At 44.8% G+C, this 25,145-nt stretch overlaps 1 protein-coding gene across 3 annotated transcripts in view; it reads left to right on the top strand.

The window, feature by feature from the left end:
• Positions 1 to 24,313, top strand: part of ITPR2 (inositol 1,4,5-trisphosphate receptor type 2) — a 263,980-nt gene extending 239,667 nt beyond the window's left edge. For all 3 annotated transcript variants that reach the window (XM_085231963.1, XM_085231974.1, XM_085231957.1), the window contains 2 exons: positions 19,725 to 19,886; positions 21,026 to 24,313. In XM_085231963.1, the coding sequence (XP_085088089.1) occupies positions 19,725 to 19,886; positions 21,026 to 21,112 (249 nt within the window). In that variant the 3' untranslated portion in view covers positions 21,113 to 24,313. The remainder of the gene's footprint in view (positions 1 to 19,724; positions 19,887 to 21,025) is intronic.
• The last annotated feature ends 832 nt before the right edge of the window (positions 24,314 to 25,145 follow it).

The raw sequence follows: 25,145 nt of genomic DNA, 5'->3' as shown, positions 1-25,145 counted from the left end.
TTTTTCGATGAGCAGTGGATAAACACTGGCAGAAGATGGATTAGCCATCAAGCTGAAAATGAGGAGAAGTTATTATTTTTAACATGGATGCTGCTGCTTAAGCCAGAAGGTTGGTGGAGACAGTGTGGCTAGCACTGCAGGCAGTGGAAGATAAACCTGGTAGATATATGAATTTACCATAGAGCATGCCAGCAGGATCCAGTTAATACGTTGGAGATGTTTAAGGCTAGTTTCAAGAGCAAGGCATTCCCAGGACTTTTTTGAAGGGGACAAAGAGGAATGATATTCAGTGTTTAAGGCTAGTTTCAAGAGGAGGGCATTCTCAGGACTTTTTTGAAGGGGATAAAGAGGAATGATATTCAGTGTTTTGGGTGATACAGAAAATGGAAGAACTCTATGAATAGTACTCCTGGAAAAGCTTTCCTAGCTTTACTAGTTTTTATTACAATTAAGTAGACCTCCATGTCTGTTTCTGTAGCTTTAATGAGTCAAACCCAAATTCTTTTTTTTCTCAACTGGAATACTTAAGAAAGAATTTTTAGTCAAATCTGACTTTCAAGGCTCAGACCTAACCTTAAATAAATGTAAGTCAAATTTTGGAGTATTCTTCAGTAACTTCTTTAAATAGAAAGTGGAGTTTAGCCCCACATATCATCCTCACTACCCCTACAGCTGTAGTTAACCAATTATTAACTGTACTTCTGTACTACTGTACTGCAAAAAAAAACAACAACATTGACGTGGTTTACAGTAAAACTAAGTACCAGGGTAAATGTCTACATTTTCTGGTGGTCTCTTTTCTCCACTGCCCACCAGGACCCCAAGATATACTGACTGTGATACAACTCTGTCTTGGTCATGATTCGTATGTCCAGCAAAAAGTGAAACATCTTGTTTTAAGGTATGGTGATAACATAACTGGAAGAAACTGGAATGCTCTGATTTTCTTGTTCTCATCATAGAATCACAGCAGGTCTTGGGTTGGACCCAAAAGACCATCCAGTTCCTATCTCCTGCTATGGGCAGGGTTGCCACTCACAAGATCAGGCTGCTCAGGGTCCCATCTAATCTGGCCTTTATTTTTTCCAGGGATGGAGCACCCACAGCTTCACTGAGCAGCTTGTTCAATGCCTCACTGCCTTCTGAGTAAAGAATTTCCTCCTCACAGCTAACCTACATCTACCCTTTTAGTTTAAAACCATTCCCTGTAGTTCTATCACTATAAGACCGTGTCTAGTCTGCTTACAAGCTCCTTTTAAGTATTGAAAGGCCACAATGAGGCCTCCCTGGAGCCTTCTCTTCTCCAAGCTAAATAAGTCCAGCTCCTTCAACCTAACTTCATTGGAAAGGTGCTCCAGCTCTCTGAGCATCTTTGTGGCCTCCATTCCAGCAGCTCTAAATTTTTCTTATGCTGTTTTATAATACTTTTTGGAAGGCAACAAAATTCCTGTCAAAAAGGACAGAAATTACTTCCCCACGTAACTTCACTTTCCTGATTTTCCAGTTCAAAAAAGAAACTTGCAGGTAATCTTCTAGACACTCCTCACTCAAAGGCAATACTTTTCCAAGTCCCCAAATTCACTTGTGTTTCTATCCCAGGCAAGATTTGTTTCAAGGCATTTCTAATAACTTGCAGTCTGTTAAGTCTCTAACTTCAAAAGTCCTTAGGGCTGAGACATTTTCTTCCTCTGGACCACAGACATAGGCTGCAAGCTCCTGGGATTTTGGTTTTCCCAGCAGCTCTGTATTTGAATCATAGAATCACAGAATCATAGAATCACAAGGTTGGAAAGGACCTACAAGATCATCTAGTCCAACCGTCCTCCCATCACCACTGCTACCACAGGCACTAACCCATATCTCAGCAGCTTCTCATTCAGACGCCTCTTGACACTGCCAGGGACGGCGACTCCACCACCTCCCTGGGCAGCCATTCCAGTGCCTGACCACTCTCTGAGAGATAAAGTTTTTCCTTATGTCTAACCTAAACGTCCTCAGATACAACTTGCGGCCATTTCCCCAGGTCCTGTTTGTTGCCTGGGAGAAGAGGCCAAACCCCTCTTCACCCCCAAACCCCTCTTCACTCATTTGCTTCAGCACTTAGCACAGAGCAGTGGCTGAAGTAATCAGTAGCTACAGAATGGACTGTAAAACAAGACGTAGTTTACACTCTTCTGGATTTTCGGTCAATGAATGTGTGGAGATGCTGTGGGAAGTAAAGCACTTCAAATCTTTTGGTGCTGCCCATTCTTCTGGCACAGTATTTTATATCAGTTCTTGAGTGAAATGCTAATGAATATTAAATCAAGGTGGTAGGTTTTATTATCTGTTGGTTATCCAGCCTTCTTTTTTGAAGTCAGACATGATTATTCCATATCCAAGAAGACAGAAATTTTGAAAAGCTGGATACATGACTTGTATTTGCACCAAGAAGCTGTATGAATTATACCCCTATTGAATTTTCATTCCTGAAGAAAAACTTCTTAACTCATTTGACCAGAAATTCCATCCCTTGCAAACTCATAAAGATGCACATAACTTGTATTGCATCAATACAGCAGTATTTGAATGTTCCTTGTGTCCATTTGTCAGAGGAGACAGTTTAATGTAATAACTGGAACAGTGAAGGTTAACATCCAAATTTTTCGATTCTCTTTTCAGCAATGCAATTTATACATTAAGATTTCTATTTGCAGTTTTGGTAGCTGCAGATAGATAAATGGAAGCAAAAATGTTGTTGATTAATTACTGCATTTTTTGCAGCAACTCAGAGGGAGAAATGAATTAGCCTATGGTTTGTTTCTCTGTTCATTTGCAAAAATAAAAAGCTATGGGCATGGTAATTGAATTAATTATTTCACCCATTGGAAGAATGACTGACTCTAGCAAACGAAGCCCTGAAAGTTTTGTTCTCGTGTGCCCTGTCCACAGTTCTTAGCAAGTTTCATAATGGATTTTATCTGCATTAGTGCTACCTGTCATAACTACATAATTACAACACCTAATTATATTATTACTTATTTACTCTAATTATGTAATTGGATGTAATTGGTGCAATTACGTAACTCCCCAAACAGCTGAAAACTGCTCTAAAACCAGCCTATGTTCGTAAGAGTAAAGGATTCTGTGATCCATTTGGCCAGGTCCCTAAAGCAAGGTAATCTTCAGTAGGAAATTAATGGTTCTGTCCTCTTGCCATGGAGATCACTGGGACATTGAGCCTTTTATATTGTGATAATATCTCAAAAGTACTATTTAACATTTTCATCTGTAAATACATCGTCCTTGGATGGCAAATTCATAATCTTAAGCATCTGTTCAGGCTACTCTTCAGGATACCCAGTATTCCCTCTGAAATCCACGCCAAAATTCCCATCAGTGTTATAAGCATTAGGCAGAAGAGACAGCTTGAGTCTGAAATTTGAATGCTGAGTTTCTTTACTTATTCAGTTTTCTTTTAAGGCACTTTTTTGCCTTTTCATTGGTAATGTGACAAAATATTTTAGCTACTTCATTCTAAACGTTGAGAAGGTGTCAGCTTAGCTTCACTAACATTGTTAAATAAAATAAGTATTTGGCAATTTCCATGTCACAAGGAAAAAAATCGAGTTCTTTGGGTGGTGTTTGTTGTGATTTTTTTTAAGTGCTGAAGTTTGAAAATCGAGATGAACTTAATTCTCCCATGAGCTGGTGCTGCTATATCTTTTCTTCCTCCCTCCAGTCTCATGCTTTTGCCTTCTTTTTCTGTTAGATATCCAGAAGTAGTCATTAAATTCAAAAGCAGCAGTAGGAACAATGCCAAGTGAGCCATCAAGGAGCCTCATGATAGCTGTCATTCTGCCCTCACTGTGTGCCATTTTCTGTTGGTTTCCTGCCTTCTGCTGCCTTGATGCTGTCCAGGCTCAGATCTTGGCTGCAATCATTGTGAGGTTCTGGCCAAAGTAAGCCTCTGAGGCTCATGGCAACTGTGACCCGAGTGGAGCTGTTGGGAATCACAGTGAAATCTCAGCCTTTGGCATCATGAGGCCATGAGCCTAACATCCAGCCTATTCAGTTGCCATCCGCAAGCAAATCAGGGATCTCCAGCTCTGGCGGAGGCAGGTGTAAAGGAAAAGAAGCAGGTGATGTGAAGGCAATAAAAAAGCACAAAGGGAGGAAAAGAGTATCCTGACAGTGGGCCAGCAAGCAGAAGCAGAGTTTGTAGAACAAGCTGTTCTTTTCTGCTGTCAGTGTTTTTCAAAGAATGTAATAAAATAATATGTACTAAAAGGGCTGTTGACCTCAGATCTTAAAATATAACTTCTTTGTAGAAGAAAAAAAAATGTTCTGGCATCCAGGATTTTTTCTATGCTGCTATCCTTTGTTTTTTGAATTTTGGAGGCAAAAATTTTCCCTGCTAATTTTTCTCTCTGGTCCATAGACGCTCAACCATTCTTATTACACTCTTATTACACTCCATTACAGATTGCAGCTCAGGTAGTCTAAGAATGGCCTGAACCATGGAAATGTCAGTGCAGGATTGCATTAATACTGCAGAAGGGACACTCTGGTTGACAAGAACATGCATAGAGTGTTTCTCATTTGCACTCTGGTGATTTGTGCTAGACAGCTTGAGAAGTTTCCTCATTCAGATGTCCAATAGACCCTTCTGTTGCAATCTACCAGAACAATAGCAGAGGGGGCAGAATCACAGAATCATAGAATTAGTGAATGTCTTGGGTCAGAAGGGACCTCAAGGATCATGGTGTTCAAACCCCCCTGCCAGAGACAGGGCCACCAACCTCCAGATCTGGTACTAGGCCAGGCTGCCCAGGGCCTCATCCAACCTGCCCTTGAACACCTCCAGGGACGAGGCATCCACAGCCTCTCTGGCAGGACAAGCAATGTGTTTGCTTTACCCGAGCTTCTGCACTTCTCAGCCCTGTGTATTAATGTATCAGTGGCTATTTAAGACATGCCCGTCTGAAGTGCACGTGTTGAGCAGAGGACACACCACTGATTCTACTGCTTCTCTGCAGATAGGAAAATAGTCAGCAGGGAGTAAGGGCACACAGCTGATAGGGGTGACCCTGTCAACTGCTACGGCTAAATCTGCCAGGGGCTGTGAGCTGTGGTTCTTAAACTGGCTCGCTATAAATAAACTTGTATTTTTAAGGTTTCTTCATTATCATAAATTCTAGTTCAATACTAAGTTTCTGATCTGGCAACTCACAGACTTCAAAATGCTCACAGGAGTTATGCATCCAAATGTTCCACTGGAGTGAGGCATAGACTTTATAACTTTCAGCAAGCTAATAATGCTCCCATTGTTAGGACTGATTTATTTTGCTGCTAAAAACTGGCCTTCCTCCAAAAAGGAGCAGATGTTATCAAAGCAAAGCTTGCAAGGATGAGATGTATGTACATAGCATTAAGCTATGCAATTTTTCCTTAATTACTTTTAAAAGACTGATACAATGCATGTCACATTATGAGTAATTACTTACTGTGGCAGTTAGACCAATAGCATAAAAGCTAGATGCTAAATAAGATCTGAGGTCTCACTGACAGGCTAATTTCCTAGGAAATACAATGTCGGTTTTGTCTGTAGTTGTGTCTTCATAAAAGAAGCAATTAAAGAAATATGCCTAAATAGATGATTTACTGCTCCCATTTGTGTTATGCTCAATAGAGGGGAGAGGAAGAGTAAGCAGTCAGCTCTCCATGTCCTTCCACATGGAAGTAGGCCTCCTGGCATTCAGATTATGTGCACCAAATCCCAGAAACAGTCATTTTTGTGTATCAAGGCATAACTAAAATTGACAAAGGATCTCAGAGCTGTTGAGGGGTGATAAGGAATCAAATCTGGAAATATACTTACTACAGGTTCAAGCACTGCTTTTGACCCACTCCCTCATATGCATGAGCATGACTCAGTTTTACCTTTACAGAACATGCTGGGGTGTTGTTGCTCTTCTTTCTGCTAAGTATTGCATTATTTTTCTATTGTTGCTTTTCCTATTGCTCAAAAATAACATTCATTTCTTTAGGTGATCCATTACTATTTTCCTTCTCCGTATAATTTTGCCTCTATATTATTATCTCACAAGAGTGCTGAACATCTCCCTCTCCACTTCATAAAATAAGCAATTACAGTAACGTGCCTAATTAGCTGATTTCCTTCCCATTTGTGTGTTTCTCAGGGCGTGAAGAGTTAGTATCACATAAGGACTTTGCATCTCTGCATGAAGCTCCTGTTCTACAAGAGAGCAGAGCGTCTTCTCTTTCACTTCAAGGGCTGTGCCTCTTTCAGATATGGGCTCTTTCTGGTCCACCATAAATAATTTAGTTGGCCTTCTTAGCTAGGTGATGTGTGAGGTACGGGGAAATAAAAGGAAAGGTGAGCTTCATTTGGGACCTCGTTTAAAAGCTTGAGGTTTTAGTGGCTTAAGCTTATATACATTCTTTCAAAGGGAAGAAAAATTATTTCTACTGTTGCTGTTTGAACAGGAAACCACGGATCTGATCCTGATCCTGATTCCTTAGAAATGATGCCATTAGCTGGAGTAAGAGAAAGATCAGCATCAACCACAGATGCTACAGCACGGGCAGTTTTGATGCGTGCAGTGAGGGTATGGAGATAAGCTTCACCCCTCCAGCTGACTCAGTGAGGGGACAGCCATACAACTGTGCAGTGCCATTGTCCCTGCTGCATCACTGCTCAGCCCTACACTGTAAACTCCTAAAGGGACAGGTCCCAACACCAGCACAATCCTGTTGGTTTTTTTTTCCTCCCTCTCCTTTGAAACTTTTGAATAAAAAGCTGTAATGTAATTGAAAGCTACAGAGTGAAACTAAAACTCTCCAAGAGTATATTCATCCTGAGATTTGTTTTTTTCCCCTGAGGTCTGGGAGCAGTGAGTTGATAATACCTAGCACTGCTCTTTTTGGATCTTGTGGTTTTGTAGATCTGTTGTAAGCTCTGCTTAGTTCCCTCTGCATTTGAAGGATTTGTCTGCTGAACAATATTTAGGCTTTGAGGACTGATTTTGCTATAAAGTTGTGTTCTGCCTTGATAGTACAATGTAGTCACAGTCTCCTTGTCCTTCCAACTCCAGTTCATTCAATCTGTTAATTAAAATAAATGAGCTGAGTTGGATTCCTGTTTCTTTGTTTGCTGCTGGCCTTAAAATCTCAAGGAGGGGTCTGGACACGAGACAGTGTTCCTTGAAACTTGCACATCCCCACGAACATCTAGGGGAGGTGATCCAGCTGGAGCACCCTGGAGCTGAGTAGCACTGCTGGCAGGACACAGGCTGCGGTTCCCTGCTGGAATCCACTCCCGCCTCAACCTGCCAGAGGCTGGAGCTGTTAACTTTCAAGGCAGCTTGCAAAAACCACCTTTTATCCCTTTGTTAAGAAGCATGTGGCTGAGATAGATCTGTGTGTGGGCAGACCTTTATTCTGTGATTTCAAATGATGGAAAGGCTGTCCAAGGCCTTTGGATAGGCACCTACTTGTGCTTCAAAGCCTGGCAGAAGCAGAGGCTCAATTCTCCCAGGAATGGAAGTACGTGGCTTTGCCCAATGAGACCTGAACCTTAACTGGAGTCATAGATACTGATAATGAATTCATTCCCAAAGGGACAGTGTCACATTCAGATCCCACAGCGTATAAACTGAATACATTTGATTTTGCACTCTAGGAGAAGCAACAAACACAGGAAGTCTTCAGCGTTACTTGAGAATATTATTGCAACATTTGAAAACGATTATTGTTCTTTGTATTACAGCATTACTAAGCTTCTGGCTTCTTGAATGAGGAAGACACTCCAAAATTGCTAAGACAGATAGCTGCAGATGCTGAGGAAAAGAAGGACTGTGGGCTTCCCAAAGACAGAAAAGCAATATGTAAAAGAACAGGCAGATGAGTCTGAGGCAGTTGTCTTACAAAGGACACCGTTTAAAAGTTAAACTGAAGTCACTGGGATGACATTCTGCAAAAAGTAAAACAGGGGAAAGATGTAATATAGTACTGCTTCTGAGTTCTCACAGTTGAGAGACAGTGAGAGCTGCGAGGACTGAATGCACCAGTAGCGTTTTACAAGGTGTCATGGACATGATGAAGTTGCTTGTTTTCTGTATCTGTTGTGGGAAGAAAAATGTGCAGGTGTGCATTGCTCCGTATGGATAAGTTTCTGAATTTGTATAACTTTGGTTTCATTGTGCCACTTATCTTCTGGGATCTGTTTTATGAGATTGGTGTCGGGATTTTCAAGTCTTGTTCCTAGAATCTTCTCTCTTTTTAGTTCTCGGGTTGTGTGTATGATAAAAAGCAAAGATGGCATCATTTTTAATAAAAGAGAAGATATATAGCCTAACGGAATCAGATTAGTCATAGAGAAAGAAATCAATCAGTTTGGCAAATTGTATCTGTGGGACAATGTGCAAAATGTTTGTTTCATACAGTATTTATTGAACAAATTTATTGAGAAATGGTTGAAAGTGCTATACAGAAAAAGAAAAGCAAACCAGGAACCTTTTTGTTCAATTTAAATGACATTGATGTATTTTTTACATCATGAAATCTTGCAATATTACCAACAACAATCCCTGATAAAGTACTTTACACAATTGCCTCACAGGGCATTTTGAGATAAAAGTGTGTATCGGAGATTGTAAATTGGCTGCATCCAATTTATATATAATGGAACCCACTACAGCCATCCTACAAAATTCAATAGATCAGGAATCGCATTACAGTTCTTTGGGTTTGGGGTAGTAGTAGCCTTAAAGAATCTCCAAAACAAACAGACGAGCTTAAAGCATGTTTAATGAACACTGTGTATTTTATACACATGTGATTAAAATGTTTTGTCTCTGTTTTTCATTTTGCTGGGTGCTGCTGAAGGAAAATTGTAACTCTGGGGTTGTGAAACTGATCATCTGCTTGTTCTCAACAGAAAATGCATTTTAATTGAACAGAACAAACCATATTTAAATGCTGGGCTGAAAAAAATATATAAAAAGGAAGGAAAAAAAAAAAAAAGCCACCAGGAAAAAGCAGATCTGCACAGAGGATCTGTTTCAATATTTTCCTAGCAATGAGAACAAGAGAGCTAAATGAAAATGTAGTACAGGCAGCTAGAGGTTCACATTGTAGCAAGACATTTTTTCCTTTATCGATCTGTGCCTGCAGCCTCTGAAAACACTGTGCAGTAGCCATGAACCTGAGTGAGCAGACATCCCACTTTGCAGGCCCAGTTTTGCTGTTTTCCACCTCTTCCCCAGTGGCTCTGGGAATAAAAGTGCTTTGTGCTTCCCAGTGGGGTTTGTGGGGCCCGGTGGGGTGCAGCCATGGCCAGAGCCTCTCAGAGGCCTCTTGGTGTGTGCTTAGGTGAGGAGATGGGCTCACAGAGCAGAGGAATGTGGAAGCAGTTGAACACAGCGAGTGGTCTGCAGACAGCTTGGAGAGCTTGTTGGTGGTGCTCAGGCCCATATGGCTGAAAGGCAGCTGTGGCTCCGTGGTGTTTTGTCAGGAGACACTTCAAAGAGAAACCTGGAGCTCTTTCTTCTCTGACTGATGCTCGACTATGTGCATTTATACAAATGCATGGTATATGAGCGGTCACATCCTTGTTTAAAAGGACAGTTGTTCCCTTTAGGGACAGGTAATAATTCTAATTAATTTTAAAAGAAAAGGTATTGTAAGTTGTCCTTTCATATTGCACCATCTGTAGAATATATCAGAGCCAGAATGGGCCCAAAGCAGTCCATTCAGATCAGGATTCAGGGAGTATCCTAAACCAGAACAATCGCACCACGATCGGTGAAGCTATGCTGTGCGAAGCTGAGAACAAGGTCAAGTCCTGAGCCTCTGAAAAATGAGTCTCCAGCTGAGTCTTTGTATTTCCCAAAGATTCTGTTACGCCAAATTGAAGCTAAAGCTAGAAAACGGGCAGTACTTGCAAAAAGCAAGGTGACAGGGCCAGAGAATTAAATCTAAATGTCAAAAAATGCATACATTTCAACAAGCACACTCCCGAATCCCATGCTCCAAAAGATATGAGGTAAAGGTCATGGCTGGGAGATTAACAAGGAGGTTAGACCCTGATCCACTGTATCAAACCAGCTCTTCCATTGCCAAAAACAGGTCAAAGTGTATGCTGTCCTTATCGGCTGAGCAGCAGGTGTGTATCTAAGGAGCAGACAACCAGCCTGTCCCTAGTAGTGATGTGGTACTGTAGGGTATGTTTACACTGCAGTGGTATTAGGGGCACGGGCTTGTGTCTGGAGTTAGTGTCTGGAGTTAATGCCTGGTGTGCTCCCACCAGCGTGTCTTGCAAAAGGAAATCAATACAAAAAGAGGATCAGAAGAATGGAGACTTCAGTGAGATAGACTTCAGGCTGGCTGGTGGTGCGTGGTAGGAATGACGTGGGGCTGGATAAGCACCTGAATTCTGTTCACTTTAAGTGCGGTCAACAGAACTATCGTTGGAAGGCACAGCCATTCAGCTACACACATGAGCCAGCACAACAAACAAGCAGTGAATTTGCTGAAACGATGTTGGGAGCAGTTGGGGAATGAGAGGGAGAGCAAAGCTGGGGCTGGAGGCACTTTGGCAGCAGCGGTGGAGTTTGTGGATGGCTCAGGCCCTCTCCTGTCACTGGGTGCCCCATGCAGTGTGCCAGGCAAGGTGCCACCCAGCAGCAGGGTGCCTGTGCAGCTCGATTGCAGCATTGCAGTGAGCTGTGGAGATGGAGAGCAGCCAGATGCCTCTGTGTGAGGATGGCCATACGGCCATTGCTTTATGCTGATCTTCCCCTACAGAGACAGCTGGAACTAAAACAGAGCCTCTCGTGCTGCCATTAAAAGGTTCTTTTTTTAAGGACATGTGCACTTAATGTCAGAATATTGAAACCATATCCACGTGAATAAAACCAGTGATTCATTGCTGTTTCAAATCTCTATCTAGCCACAGTAAATTTCTGCTCAGTAGTGACAGTCTGTGTCCACATGCAAGTTATGATTTACAGCTCTGTGTTTTGTATCAACAACATCTGTTTAACAAAAGGAAAGAAAAAGCCAAGAACATTTATTTTCTAATCTCTGTACCAGATGTTGTTTCTTTATGCACAAGATCCAGGGATTATATCAGAAATAACTTAATTATTTTAAATGAATAATCTGAAGTGTTCTTCCTAAAGCTTGTCCTGTAACCACTAACAACATGAAAACATGGGAATGTGGAAAAGTAAATTCATATTTTGAACAAATCTAGACTTATATCTATTTTATGGGCACAAATATAAAGAACTAAATCCTAGCTTGTGATAGTAGTACTGGAATTCTTGAGGATTTGCAGAGGAGAATATCAATTCTCAGAGTTATGATAGAGATAAGGTGGCAGAGAATGACTGAGGCAGCATCAGAAAGCAACAGCTGAGAAATGGACACTTGCCACGGGCAGAGGAAAGCATGGGAAGGCAGCGAAGCTTCAGAGAGTGGTGCTGGGCTGAGGTAGAAGCTCAGCCCTCCTCTCTCAAGGCCCGAAAACAGTCACTGTGCATATCACAGCATGAGACTGCAGAATAATTCAAGCTGGGAGCCACCTCCAGAGACCCCCCCCAGTTCAAGCCCCTGCTCAGAGCAAGTCCAAATGAAGCAGATCGCTCAGGGCCATGTCCATTTGCGTGGTGATCCAGCACCTACCTAAACCAAAGGCCTTTCACTTGCTGCAGTTTGTCAGTGTCTGTCAGACATGGTGCTCCAGATACAGCCTTACACATGCCAGTGGGAGGATAAGAATTGCTTCCCTCCATGTGCTAGCTGCACTCTGGCTAATGCAGCCTGGGGTGTGCTTTGCCTTTTTCACACTAAGGGCACACTGCTGCTTCTTGTGCTTAACACTTACTTACGGGCTTGCCCACAGAAGTGGTGCTAGATCACATTCAAACATATGGGCTGAACTGTGAAAATACATTTTTGTGATTGTTTTCATCTCTTGGAGCTAAATGCCAGATCTGTGTGTTCTCCGAGCAGGAACTCTGGGGTCTCTTTCCTGGGAAAGCAAGATCCTCCTTTAGACTCTCAAGCTGAGTACCAAAACTGCCACACAAAACAGTAGAGGTTTGAGATTTATTATCATCCCTCCCCATAGCTTTTTGGGGGATTTCACAAACTGGAACACCAATAATGAAGCACTGCAAGATATTCATGAGTGACTGGCCTAGATATCAGAGCTCACGGTTGTCCAGAATTAAGGTGATAGATTCTGTTGCAGCCCTCAAAAACATTCAGTCAAATGAAAATGGAACTAAATGCACCAATGGTGCTGCTAAAGCAGACTGTGAGGCTATGTTAACTTTCAACCTTCTTTTAGTGGGAAACAGATTTCTGTATTTTCCAATGCACCGTGGAAGTTGTAGAATATATCAATCAAGTATAGGCCCAGTCAGATATATTAATTTTCTCATTGCATAAAGATTTATTTGTAATTACCAAGGTTTATTTTTATTTTCCTTGAATTACTGTTGCGGTTGCATATGGCTGCATAACAATTCCTAATTTCCCGCCCTATATTCTTGTACAGCACAGATTGCTTATCAAATGCAGTCTTAACATTAAAGTGTCAAACAGGATTTGCAGAAAGCTATTTGGATTTGTAGTTTGGGATGAACGTTTATCAAATTGTGGATTAGCTGAATCATGCACTGAACCAAATTATTATTGTCTGTGATTAAATCACAAAGTGGTTATTGCCCCATGTCATCTAAAGCACAAGATAGTTTAAATCTTCAAAATCCCTTTTTTAAGGTGGCTATAGGAGCTACATCGATGCAGACTTTTATGACCAGACTGCATCCCCAGGCAGAAAAAAAACAGCTTTCAGAAGGTAGCTTGGACCGATCACTCTCTGCTTACATGGGCAGCTAATCTAGGAAAGAAATGGATGGACTTATTTACACCTCAGACTCACAGAATCATTTTTTAGTAAATAGACCTCTCTGTACCTGGAGCTAGAGTATTTTTTCAAGGTGCTGGCTCAGGAAAGAGGAGTGAATGGCCCTGCTGGTTCTTGTACCTGAAAGGATATGAGCAATAACATCTGCAGTTATTAATATTCACATGGAAACACAAGTCTTAGGGCACAACAGAGTCGGAGGGGCTGTGTGGTGGCACTCGCTGGACATGGAGGCTACTGGGTGATGAGCAGTGGCTGCCTTGGATGTCCCCAGATTAGGCCTTACCACCCCGATATGCACTTCTCGTCTTTCTAAAGCTGTAGGAGGCTTTTCCAGGCTGCCATCACAGTTCCTATCCAGCACACGCCAGCACTGAGTCACCAAGGAGTGAGTGGCCTATGCCGGACATGGGAGTGGTGGGCTGGGGAAGGCGGGGGCAGCTGGGAGGTCACCGAGCAGTCATCTTCTTTTTGAGTAGGTGGGAGGGAAGTCCCCATACTGCTTGTTTTCATGTTGCAACAATGGGTCACGGGGTAAAAAGGGCTGAGCGTCCCCACACTGGGCAGTGCCTGCTAAGGAAATGAAAGCTCTGTATAGCTGGCAGCAGCGTGGCCTCTGACTGAGCCTGTGGGGATGGCACTGGCAAAAAGTCTGCATTAGGCTGCCTTTGCTCCTCTACCTCATCCCCCTTGTCCTACTCTTTGACCTATTTTCTCTCATTGTTATCTAGTAATCTGTTTTTTAAAAGGCTCAGCCCAGCCTCTCCCGCTGGTTGCAGCTGATCCATCTCTCTGCTGCCTGTGAAACCGGCACCTCCTGAAGGAGCATCCCCTGCCAATTACTCTGAAGACATGGATTCAGCTCAGCGTGAGAGTTCAATTGAAGCCAGTTGGCCATGCCAACAGGACAGGGACAGCTCAGGAAAGACTTTTTACAAAGTACAGAAACTCCAAACAAATTTTTTCACTCTTTCCTCCCTCCAAGCTCAGACAGAGCTATCAGAGTCAGAAAAATGGAAATGTTTGACTGAAGGGAGTACTCAGCCCTTAGCTCTGCCCTGCCCTGGACAGCCTGTGGGAAGAAAGGACAAAGTCGCTTAGAGGCAAACGCAGGCTCTCGCTCTTAGTGGTCCTCTCTGAGAAGAAGGCTCTGAGGTTTCTTAGCAAATGCAAGGAGCAAATCCCCTAAGTCCTGCGACTGCTCTGCATGTGCCCTGCCATTAGCACCTGGCACTGTGCACATGCAAGGGACCTCACGGAGAAGCGCGTGCCCTCCCGGGCCTCGCTGCTGCTGAGGTCCTGCCAGTGGGATTTGCTGCCAGGGAGGCAGGCGGGAGTGAGCATGCTGGATCACTGCACGAAATGTCTGCTCTGCTCGTGTGCAGTCTCTTTGGCCCTCAGCCTTTTGGCTAGCCCCACCTGCCCTTTTATTTTTTTCCGTCCAGCTGAGCTGGCAGAGAGGAGGCTGCGGCTCCCTTCTGTCCCTGCAGCCTTCCTGTCTGGCTGACTCTCTGCCCTAGACACAGACGTATGCTTAAATATGAATTCTGTGAGGCGCACATCATGCTCAAGGAGGGAGGGTGCAGCGAGTAGGTCCTGTGATCCGTAGGTGGGCTGCTGCGGTTGGGCTGAGGATAGCTGCTGTCTGATGCAAGAATGAAGTAACAGTAACAACACTCGGCCCCAGCTGTTTAGAAAGGTTTCTGTACGTTTTAGCCATTCATTTTGTGTCTGCTTTGTTTTAGAGTGCTGCGTCCACATAGCTCAACCTCTGTGTGTTCGTTTGTTCCTAGAGCTATGTCACCTTGCGCTAACCTGCTTGCTGCTTATAGGCTGTGACAGCTGCTGGCAGAGGTTTGCCTTGCTCCCTACCAACAGCCCGCCTCGTTCACGTAGGTTGTTGGCTCAAAATGTCTGCCTAAACTCTGGGAATGCAGCTGGATTTCTAAGAAGAATGGCTAAGGCATGGCAGATGACACACTCCCAGGTCCCATCCCCACAGCGGCTAGGGAAGCAGCACCTGCAGCATGGCCGAGGCACACTGCAGCTTTAACGTGTGTGAGCTGGTCAAGGTGAACCCTGGGCTGAGCCCATAAATGTTTTAAGTCCCAGAACAAATGTTTGGTGTTATACAAACATGTTAACTACCTCAAGTTAATTGGCAAGCAATTACCTTGAAGTAAAAATAGCTTTCCTGCAGCTGAGCAGTCACAGAGTGCCTGTCCCCCCGTGAACACTTCCAGTTCACTAAAACATTCTGCAGAAGAACCTTTTCCGATTTGTCTTGTGGAACCTCACAGGTTTGTGATCGAAAGGTTTCATCCCCGGAGGCAATTGCGAATTGTTTGAGGTACAGACTCAGCAAACAGGGCTGTGCAGCGGAGCTCATTTTCATGCTGCCCTTTAATATTATTAGAGTTTTGCAGTTCACAATACTTGGGGAAAAAAAAGATGGTATTGACTGGCAAATGCATGCCATTCAGCAAGGGACTATAACTAGCACGTATGTTACAATGGGACTATTGATGAAGGCCAGATAAATATTTTTAACTTAAAGACAGGTTGGCTTGCATTTTGTGTGACATAATCACACAGTCGGACTGGGTTTTTCTACGTGTGTGCTGTCAAGAACCAAGAAGCAAAGTCCTGCCAGTACCCATCATAGCACTTGGCACTACCAAGTGAGAGCCTTGCAGTCAGCTGTTTGATCTGGTTATAGAAGTCGGTTGCTTCTTCTGATGAGATCTTCCACCCAAGCAGTCCCATCAACTTCTCTTAGAACTTGGCTTAAGCCCTTGCTTGATCCTGTACAAACTTCTGGCAAAATAATGCCTGGAACCTCTGGGTCTGTTACGTAACCACAGCCAGGTTTCTTCCTTGGGACTGATTATCACAGCAGTGCTGGGAAGCAGGGTTGGATACATGTGGATGTGAGAGTGACAGAGCTCTGTGACTCTGGGATTGTGGTGGCCAAGATGGGCTGGCACATGGTGAAGAGCTGTCCCAGCCAAACAGCTGTGCGTTGCATGACAGCGGTGAGGTGCTGTGTGCCTTGTCCCTCTCCTCACCCACTTCTGAACACCTCTCTCCCCAGAGGTTTAACCTTGTGCAGAGGAGGGGGCTGCAGCTGATGCTGGAAGCCTTGGGGCAGGCCAACTGCCCTGCATTGGGCTGCCCAGCAGCCACATGGGTGTGTGCTGTGTTGCTCCGATGCCTCAGTGCAGTGGAGGGTCAACCTGCAAAGCCCTTCCCACGCAGCTGGCAGTGTCTGCCTCACGTCCTGGAGAAGCGAGGGAGTGGCAGATGGAAAACAAAACTAGCAAAGTGCATTTCACAGTCCTGGCAGCAGTGCTCAGCAAACACGAGAACTGCAGTGATGGAGTCTCAGATTGCTTTCCCTCTGCAGCCTAGCGTTGGAAGCTTCAGCATTGCAGTGAGCCTCTCCAAGAGGTGCTCCCAGCCCTCAGTTGGCTCCTGTGGTAACGTGTCCTTGAGGCGGGTACATCCAGGTGTGTCAAGCAAGAGAAGCTGTGATGGGTGCAGACAGCAGAGCTTTCCAGGAAATATTGGGATACAACTGCAGCTCTGTTCACTGTAGCTCCTTTGAATTCACTTTCTGTGACTATAATGGCAAACATTTTGCAAGCAAAAAAAAAAAAAAAAAAAAAAGCATTGAGCCAGGGAAGTGCTGTGCACAAACTAAGCTTAGTATAGATGACTACACCTGCGCTTAACACTAGGCACGTGATAAATGCTCTGCTAGATCCTAGCCAAAATAAATTTAAAATAAATATCAGAGCGTGCTTGTGGAAAATGAATGCAGGTCTTGTAAGCGTACCTGGTTGCAGCCGAAATTGGAGCCTACAGCTGCATGTGTCTGTGGGGATATCCAGCAGGGAGGGGGCACGTGATCTCCACCAGCAGAGCTGGTGAAAACAGGTTTTGATTTGAATGAGTTATGACCCATTGAAAATGGCATCATGCGTAACCACAGTAAATTGTCATAATGAGATCACGAGGCTCGAAGAAGTGGGCAGAGAGGAAAGGCTTCATTCCGCCAGTGCACACGGCTGACCGAGCTGTGGGCTGCACAACACAGCAAAGGGCACACCGTCTCCTTCCCTGGGCATCCTGTCATTGCAGTGACAGCACCCGAGGTTGCACAGTAGGACAAAAACTCATTAGAAGTGTTGAGTTAAAAAGAAGGAAACAACCCAGCACTCTTGTGGCTTTGCATTTAGTCTTGTACAGGGTAGCAGGGGATAGGGCTAACCCAAGTAATGGAAAAATATAAACACCATATGTGCTTCCAGTCTCATGGCAGCTTTCTGAGTTAGCTTGGTGGTTTCAAAACATGTTCCTGTCAGAGGGCCTGATGGTCAGGGTAGAGCATGACATAACTGAAAGTAGTCATCTCCCTCTGGAAGCACAATAAAATTGTATTCACGGGCTCATAAACTTATAGACGCAAACCAGCCCATGTGGATCTGCTCACATAAGGCTGCCACTGGATGCTCAGCTACAAATAATACAGAACCAGCTCTGACTTCTGTATTTTTGTCTGCAAACAAAGAAGCTGAAGGCAAACTCTGAGACTGCAGTATGGGTGATGCACCTGAGACTGTACCAGGTACAAAGTCCAGACAACATAAGTAGCACAGCTACTTGCTGTCTTGTAGGTGGAATTCCAGAAAGTATTCCTGTTTTCGGGAGCTGGAGGGAAATAGTGATATTTGTTCAGAGCCATCCATCATAGAATTATAGAAGCATTAAGGTTGGAAAAGACTTTTAGGATCATGAAGTCCAGTCATCAACCCACCAGCACCACACCCACTAAACTACATCCCTCAGTGCCACATCTCGTGCCACATTTCTTGAACACCTCGAGGGATGGTGACTCCACCATCTCCCTGGGCAGCCTGTTCCAATCCTTGGCCACCCTTTCTGAGAAGAAATTTTTCCAAATATCCAACCTGAACTTCCCCTGGTGCAGCTGGAGGCCTTCCCCTCTAGTCCTATCACAAGTTATGCAGGAGAAGAGGCCGATCCCCATGTAGCACTGTCTCCTTTCAGAGAGTTATAGGGAGCAATAAGGTCTCCCCTCAGCCTCCTCCAGTCTCGACAATCCCAGCTCCCAAACCTCTCCTGGCATAACTTGAGGCCATTATCTCTCATCCTATCATGAGTTACTTGGGAGAAGAGACCAACCCCCACTCTACTGCAGCCTCCCTTCAGGGAATTGTACAGAGTGAAAGGTCTCCCCTGAGCCTCCAGACTCAACAGTCTCTCAGTCACTCCCCATAAGATTTGTGCTCCAGACCAGTTTCATTGCCCTTCTCTGGACATGCTTCAGGTCCTTTATGCCTTGTAGGGAGCAGCCCAAAACTGAATGTGGAAATCAAGATGCAACTTCACTAGTGCCAAGTACGGAGGGAAAATCACCTCCCTAATCCTGCAAACTGCACTATTTCTGATATAAGCCAGGATGCCATTGGCCTTTTTGGCCACTTGGGCACACTGCTGACTCTTGGTCAGCTGGTGGTCAACTAACACCCTCAGATCCTTTTCCTCTGTGCAGCTTTCCAGCCACTCTGCCCCAAGCCTGCAGGGATGCATGAGGTTGTTGTGACTTAAGTGTAGGACCCTGCACTTGGTGTTCTTGAAGCTCATGCAGTTGGCCTCAGCCCATCAGTCCAGCTTATCCAGATCCCTCTGTAGGGCCTTGCTACCCTCAAGCATATCAACACTTCCTCCAAACTCAGTGTCATCTGAAAACTTACTGGAAGTGCACTCAATCATGCAGGAGACTGGAATAAACACGCTCCAGCTCATGCTATTTCTGTTTTAAAGTTATCAAGGGCACATGTCTGTGGAGGCCTGTTGCAAAACACTGTATGTATGATTAACCACATCCTCCAACTCCCCCAGGGTGGAAGGCAGAGGTGCGTTGATGTCATGCATCACTGGATGCAGGACCTACTTCCTTTGTCTCATACAGTAGGGCAAATTGCATTGCTTGCCACATGGTTGGCACTCCTCCCAGTCTCGCACCCTCCAGCCTGTTATAGGTTACACACAAATATCTGTGCCCCTGGGCAAGGGAGGAGATTGAGCCTCATGCTGCTGCACCACATTCCCAATTTTTATCAGCTATCTGCAGCACTTCTGTTACGACCAGATTCATAGCCTGAGAACATGAATATCCTTGCAGTGCCCAGTCCTTTGCCCATCAGCTCTTCACCATGGGGCTATGCTGAGATACATAGTCTGCAAGCCCAAGCCATTCCTGGGATCCCAAATTTTCTACTGTGGGCAGCTGAACTGGCCCCAAGACCATTACTACTGCAGCAGGCATGCTGCAGGCCAGCCTAGCAAGGGCTGTGGCTTGCCTTGTCTACATGTTGATTTGCTGGTACTCCTTCAGGGACAGCGAAACAGGCAGAGTCCTGACAGCTGAGGGGACAGCAGGGAATGTGTCCCTGTGAGTACCTCAAAGCATCCCCAGGAGCATGTGAGGTCCCAGAGAGGCCTCCTTGTGTGTATCTCTTCATGGCAGGGCTGCAGATGGGACAGGAGCAGCTGTGGGAAACGAAGATTTTGCACTTGATGCTTTCTGCGTAGACAGAGAAAGGCCTGTGTAAAATGTCTGCTCCATGCAGTGACTGTGAAGCTCACAGTGTGTCATCTACTGAGAAGTACCTGAGTCTACATTCTCTGGTCTCAAATAGTAGCGTTGCAGAAACCCCCTACTAACGTTGTTGTTTCTCTGATACCTGTATAGGAGAAGAATTTGGACTGGTTCCCTCGGATGAGAGCCATGTCTCTGGTCAGCAATGAAGGCGACAGTGAGCAAAACGAAATCAGGAATCTGCAGGAGAGGCTGGAGTCAACCATGAGCCTTGTGAAGCAGCTCTCCAGCCAGCTGGCTGAGCTGAAGGAGCAGGTGGGTGCACTACCCCGGCCGCAAGCTGAACATGTGCAGTGGGCACACTCGCTCCCCTCGGGTCACGGTCAGGACAGTGTAACAAAAGAGACTTTTGTTTGATAAAGGTTTCATCTTTCTTCCAGTAAGCTTTCTGAGTAGATGCAGTGATAGGGGTTTGCGGTGAAATTGTATCCTGTTAGCAGAGGCAGAGAATGGGTAAGGGGTGTGTGTTACGAAATCCCCCTGTGGGTGTGTGAGGACAGAGGTGGTCTTTGCACAGGCAGGCACTGCACAGCCTGGCAGCAGGGCCGAGGCAGCATCAGACACAGCTGCCTACCTATGGGAGTCAGCAGAAAAGCTTTCTCAATCTGACACGCAGGAGTTTCCCTCACTGAGAATACCAGCAGCACTGTGCTGAAAACAATTGCCCAAGACTGTCGCTCTGCCTGTGTCACCTTGTGCCTCTCAGCTCCTCTCCCTTGGTGTATTGGCACCTGGTACCACCTCTCTTCCAGCCCTGCTTCTCACTTCAGGACCACAAGACCAGCTCAGCTCCCTTGTAAACTAAGATGCCCATCACCTTAGGTTTGTTCGTTACAGTCTTAAAAGACAGCGTTCTGTTTTCTGAATGGAATGCCCTTCCATTATCCTATCATCCTCCTTCAAATCCTTCCTTAAAACTCTTTCTACCTGTGAAAAATTTGACAGAGGTTTAGGCTGGATGTGCTGCTCCCATTGTTTACTGCAGTTATCTACACTGCCCTGGGTGGTTTTTCATCTCCCCCTGACTGACCTTGCCTTCTCCTGGCTCGAATTTAAATTCTTTGGGGCTGGGACCACCCTTTAATTTTGTTATTGTACAGCACCAGGTGCAGATGCTGACCCTCTGCGGGGCTGCACAACACGATAGCAGAGCAAAGGATGTACTGTAAAACCTGCCACTGGAGAAGAATCATGCACAAATGAGAATCAAATGCCCATAGTTTGCGGGAGACAGATTTCCCACTTCAAAGGCATCTCTTACTTGTAATTTTTGATGCTGAAGAATAGAATTCCACTCCCTGTTGTTTTGCTTATATGTATCTTGTTCTGTGACTGCTAAATAATAGTAAAAAGCAAAAAAATAAATCTCGTCTCTCTCTGCCTTTCCACCTTAGATGACAGAACAAAGGAAGAATAAGCAGAGGCTGGGCTTTCTTGGATCAAACACACCCCATGTGAATCATCACATGCCACCACCCTGATACCATGGGGAGAAGCCGTGACTGGCCTTTCATCAGTATTCCTGCTTTATTACCGAATAAAAAACTGAGATTGAGAGGAGTGAACAGTGCCTATTGTTACGAAGTTAAAAACAACCAAGTGCCAAGATGTTAAGTGGTTTAGCTCTGGGAACAATTTGTAGCTGTTTTTCATGGTTGAAAGGGACCTAGAACGCAAGTGATACAAGGCAGTCCGTTTGTATTCATTCAGGGGGCCCAACTCACTGCATTTGTGCTCTGCAATTCAGTGGCTTTAGCAGCAGCTGCTGCCTGTGAGGGAATCAGGGCAGTGCCCGGCTGCGTCCTTTGTGCTGCCTTCAGCTTTCTCCTTAAAGCACCAACAAAATCAAGGCAGGAGAAATGTGTATTAGCACAAATACAATACAGCCTGGTTCAGAATCAATAGAAGCCGCTCCTTGTCTTATTTGTCAGATAGCAACATTAGTCATTTTTGCTTGGCGCCTACTATTTTTTAATTACGGTAAATATGTCAGTTGGGTAAGCAATATTGTTGCTTCAAGTAACTTCTACGAGGAGGGAGAGGAGAGAAACCTCAAAAGACTGGAACAAAAAAGGAAGAAAAAAGAGAAAAAAAGTTGCAAAGAGAAACATTAACGCTTTTGAATTTTAGCTGTCACCATGCAATTTCTTATTTATAACATGGAGCACAATGGATCTACAGCTATGGGAAAGTTATGCACATAACACTGGCAACATAACTGGAAGTGATTTCTTTCTCCTGGATTCACATGTTCTCGATTAATGTGGCCATGCGACTTCACATACTGAGGAGTTAAACTGTGCTTAAAATTCAAATTCCAATGGAGGATTGTAGTTTGAAGTGTGCATGTGTGTATTTTTTATTTTATTTTTTGAAGCTTAAAAATGCCTTTCTACATGAAGCTGTAATGGTGTCATTACCTTTCACAAACACACCATCAGTAAGAGATGATCTCTGTAAATCAGCGCCGTATTCTGCCAGTGTTCTTCTGAGCAGAGGAGCATGGGCTTAACTTTGCTCTGTCAGCCCTTCCTTACTGAAGGGGCTTGCAGGACAAGCACGGGTGATGGGACACAGCAATGCTGCCAGAGGAGCACAGGATTGGATGGGGCACAGCAGTGATGCTTGAGGAGCTCTTCCAGAGCTAGGCTCTAGGAAGGGCAGCAGCTGAACTGTCTGTACAGGTCTCTGATGTATTCTCAATTTCCTGAGATGATTTTAGAAGAGAAGTTACTGGGTATCCGCAGAGCCCAGCAGGCTTTTAGACGAAGATTTTCAGAGCACAAATGGTAGCTATGGTCCCAGTTCACCTTCATCTTCAGAGGATTTTGGATCCCTAGCTGTCCTTGGTTGCATTGGAAAACGTCTCCATTAAAGTGGAGTCACTTTATAAACTAAAAAATTTTTGCAATAATTTCCCCCTGTAGTATTTCCATTTTGTTACAGAAGCTGTTTTAATCAAGGGTGGAAATACTGTTGACTCCAGCATTTTTAGTATCCCCCTGAAAAAATACTGTCTTGTTATTAAGACACAATTCAAACCAGCAGATCCAGAATAAAAGGAAGGGAGGAGCATTTCCCTCCCTTCATCCCAAATCCAAGCCTGTTCTTGGAACCTCTCTCTTTTTTTGTGTTCGTGAGGTGAATGGGATAAAAATAATGTGCTCTAGGGTCTGATCCTTCTACTGCCAGCACAATTCACTCTGGCTTCTGTTGGGTCCCAGAAACCATGACCCAGCCAGCACTCTGCCCACATGTTCTGAGATGAGGACCAAGTGGTGGTTATCACAACCGGGACCGGGGCAGAAAAAGCGGAGAGTGAGAAACTAAACCCTCGACAGCTCCTCTGTCACCTTGGTGCTTCCCAACCATCTGTGCAAGAGGAGAGCTCAAAGCAGAATACAGAAGTGCAGTTGTCTTCAGTGGACAACTGTGATCTTTCAGGAATAAATCGTGGAGTGTGCCTTCGTGTGACTGAGGCCTTGCTTCTGCTGCGGCTGGGCTGTGCTGGTGAAACCCCTAGTGAGGCTGTCTGTCTGTCTGTCCGTGGGGATGGGCTCCATGTAGCAATTAGCGTCCAGCACTGAGCGGCTTACAGTGACTTTATTCTGGGAGCTTGCATCAGCCACATGCTGTGCAGTAACCAACTCCCGTATAAAGTAAGGCCAGGCCGGCCTCTCTGACTGGGCCTATTGTAAAGCACCAAGCCAAAGGAGTTGTGCGCAAACGTCAACTTAGTGGTGAGGTTGTGGAGAATCAGACCTGGCAGCCGTATTGATTCAAATTAGTTTGTGCAGTTCATCTGTTTGTCACAGCCTGTTTCAAGAGTCATTTTCTTCATTCCCACACACATGTGCCGATATTGTAGGTGTAGAGCATGGTTGATTGGAACGAAAATGAATTATTTGCTACTTACTGGGGTTTGGCGGTCGACGCGGTTGACACTTTTGCTGTTTGTGCTCAAAAAAGCAGCTGAACCACTGTGCATCGCAGGAGGTTTGTGCTGTTTGAACTGCAACTCAACACGCCTGTGCCCTGAGCTCATGCCTGCAGTGGCATATGAGCAGAGCTCTGCCCTGCACTGTGACCAACATCCCCCAGTTCCAGAGCCTGAGGAGGAGCAAACCCTTCAAAAACTAGAAACTAATAGATGCCAATTAGCCTTTGCCACAGTGCCTGTCCTCTCTTTGTAGCTTCAGAGAGAGACCTCTCTAAGTGATGCAAGTGATGGTGCTTGCACAGATGGTAAATATATTTCACTGAGCATTTTGATGTTCTTGATTCTGCCAAAGCTTATGCCTGTCCTGCAGCTCTCATCCATGTGAGCAACCTGTACCTAAGCAGGAGGCTTCTTCATGAAAAGCAATTGCAGGGTCAGAGCTCAAGCCTTAAGGATTGTGAAATACCCCCCATCAGAAAGTTTCTAACAAGGGAAAAATTCATTGTTTTATACATATATTTATATGTATATCTTTGTTTAGTGCAGCAGGGGTATCCTCTTAGGCAAGCATCATCACTTGCGTATCCTATTTATATGAAATCATTGCAAAGAAGTAAAAACATCTAAGAGCTTTTAATGCCTTAGAGGGATTTATAATTGTAAGCTCCTTGACAGTTAAAATCTTAAGTAAACGTGTCCATTGATGCTGAATGTAACTTTTAATAAAAAGTGTGTCATTTTACATATGTTTGCCTCACTTCTTCTTGGTGCAAAGATGTGGAGAAAGAGTTGTTGCTGAATTTGGAGGTTGGATGAGGCCCTGGGCAGCCTGATCTGGTGGGTGGCCACCCTGCCCATAGCAGGGGGTTGGAACTGAGTGAGCTTTAAGGTCCCTTCCAACCAAACTCAGTCTGTGATTCTATAACTATGATCCTATGAATCAAAGACTTCTAGAAAACCCAGGGCCTGCCCAGGAGACCAAGTTGTGGCAATAAATGTGTCCTCTGTATGCATCAGTTTTTTCTGAGTGACAAATTGAGTGACAGCAGTTCGATCTTGCATGGTGAGCCCCAGTCCAGCAATACCAGTGAGGATTTATTTTACTTCAGGCATAGCTTAGTCCACTGCCAAAGACCTTGTGGCAGATAGGTGTGTGATTTGCTGAGTGCTTTTTGCTCAGTCCCTAGGAGGCAGGTTGGTGGCAGTCACTGTGATGGATGCAAGTGCCACTGACATGCTAAACACCTCAGAGTACCCCACTGCACGTGGTCTTGGCTCACAGGAAAGCTCTGTCTGCCCACTTGGGCCTGGCTTGAGCAGGCAGCACAGTGAGGTTTTGAGCACCAGCAGGGGCCAGGGTAAGGCCATGTCCTTGTGCCCCTGATGAGGGCAATCCCATGGGACCATCATCCGACAGCACCATGACGGGCACCTCCTGTGCACCTTGTGTAGGCCATCCCAGCTGCCACTGTCCCTTCAGGACAGGGTTCTGGTGGTGCTGAGGAGCCCATCAATGTTGTTACTCACTATCCTGCCAATTCCAACCACTGATTTTGGAAATCCAGACCTCAAGT

Source organism: Meleagris gallopavo, chromosome 1 (assembly GCF_905368555.1).
Source record: "Meleagris gallopavo chromosome 1, MGAL_WU_HG_1.1, whole genome shotgun sequence".
Lineage (NCBI taxonomy): Eukaryota > Metazoa > Chordata > Aves > Galliformes > Phasianidae > Meleagris > Meleagris gallopavo.
This window is presented reverse-complemented; position numbering and strand designations above follow the sequence as displayed.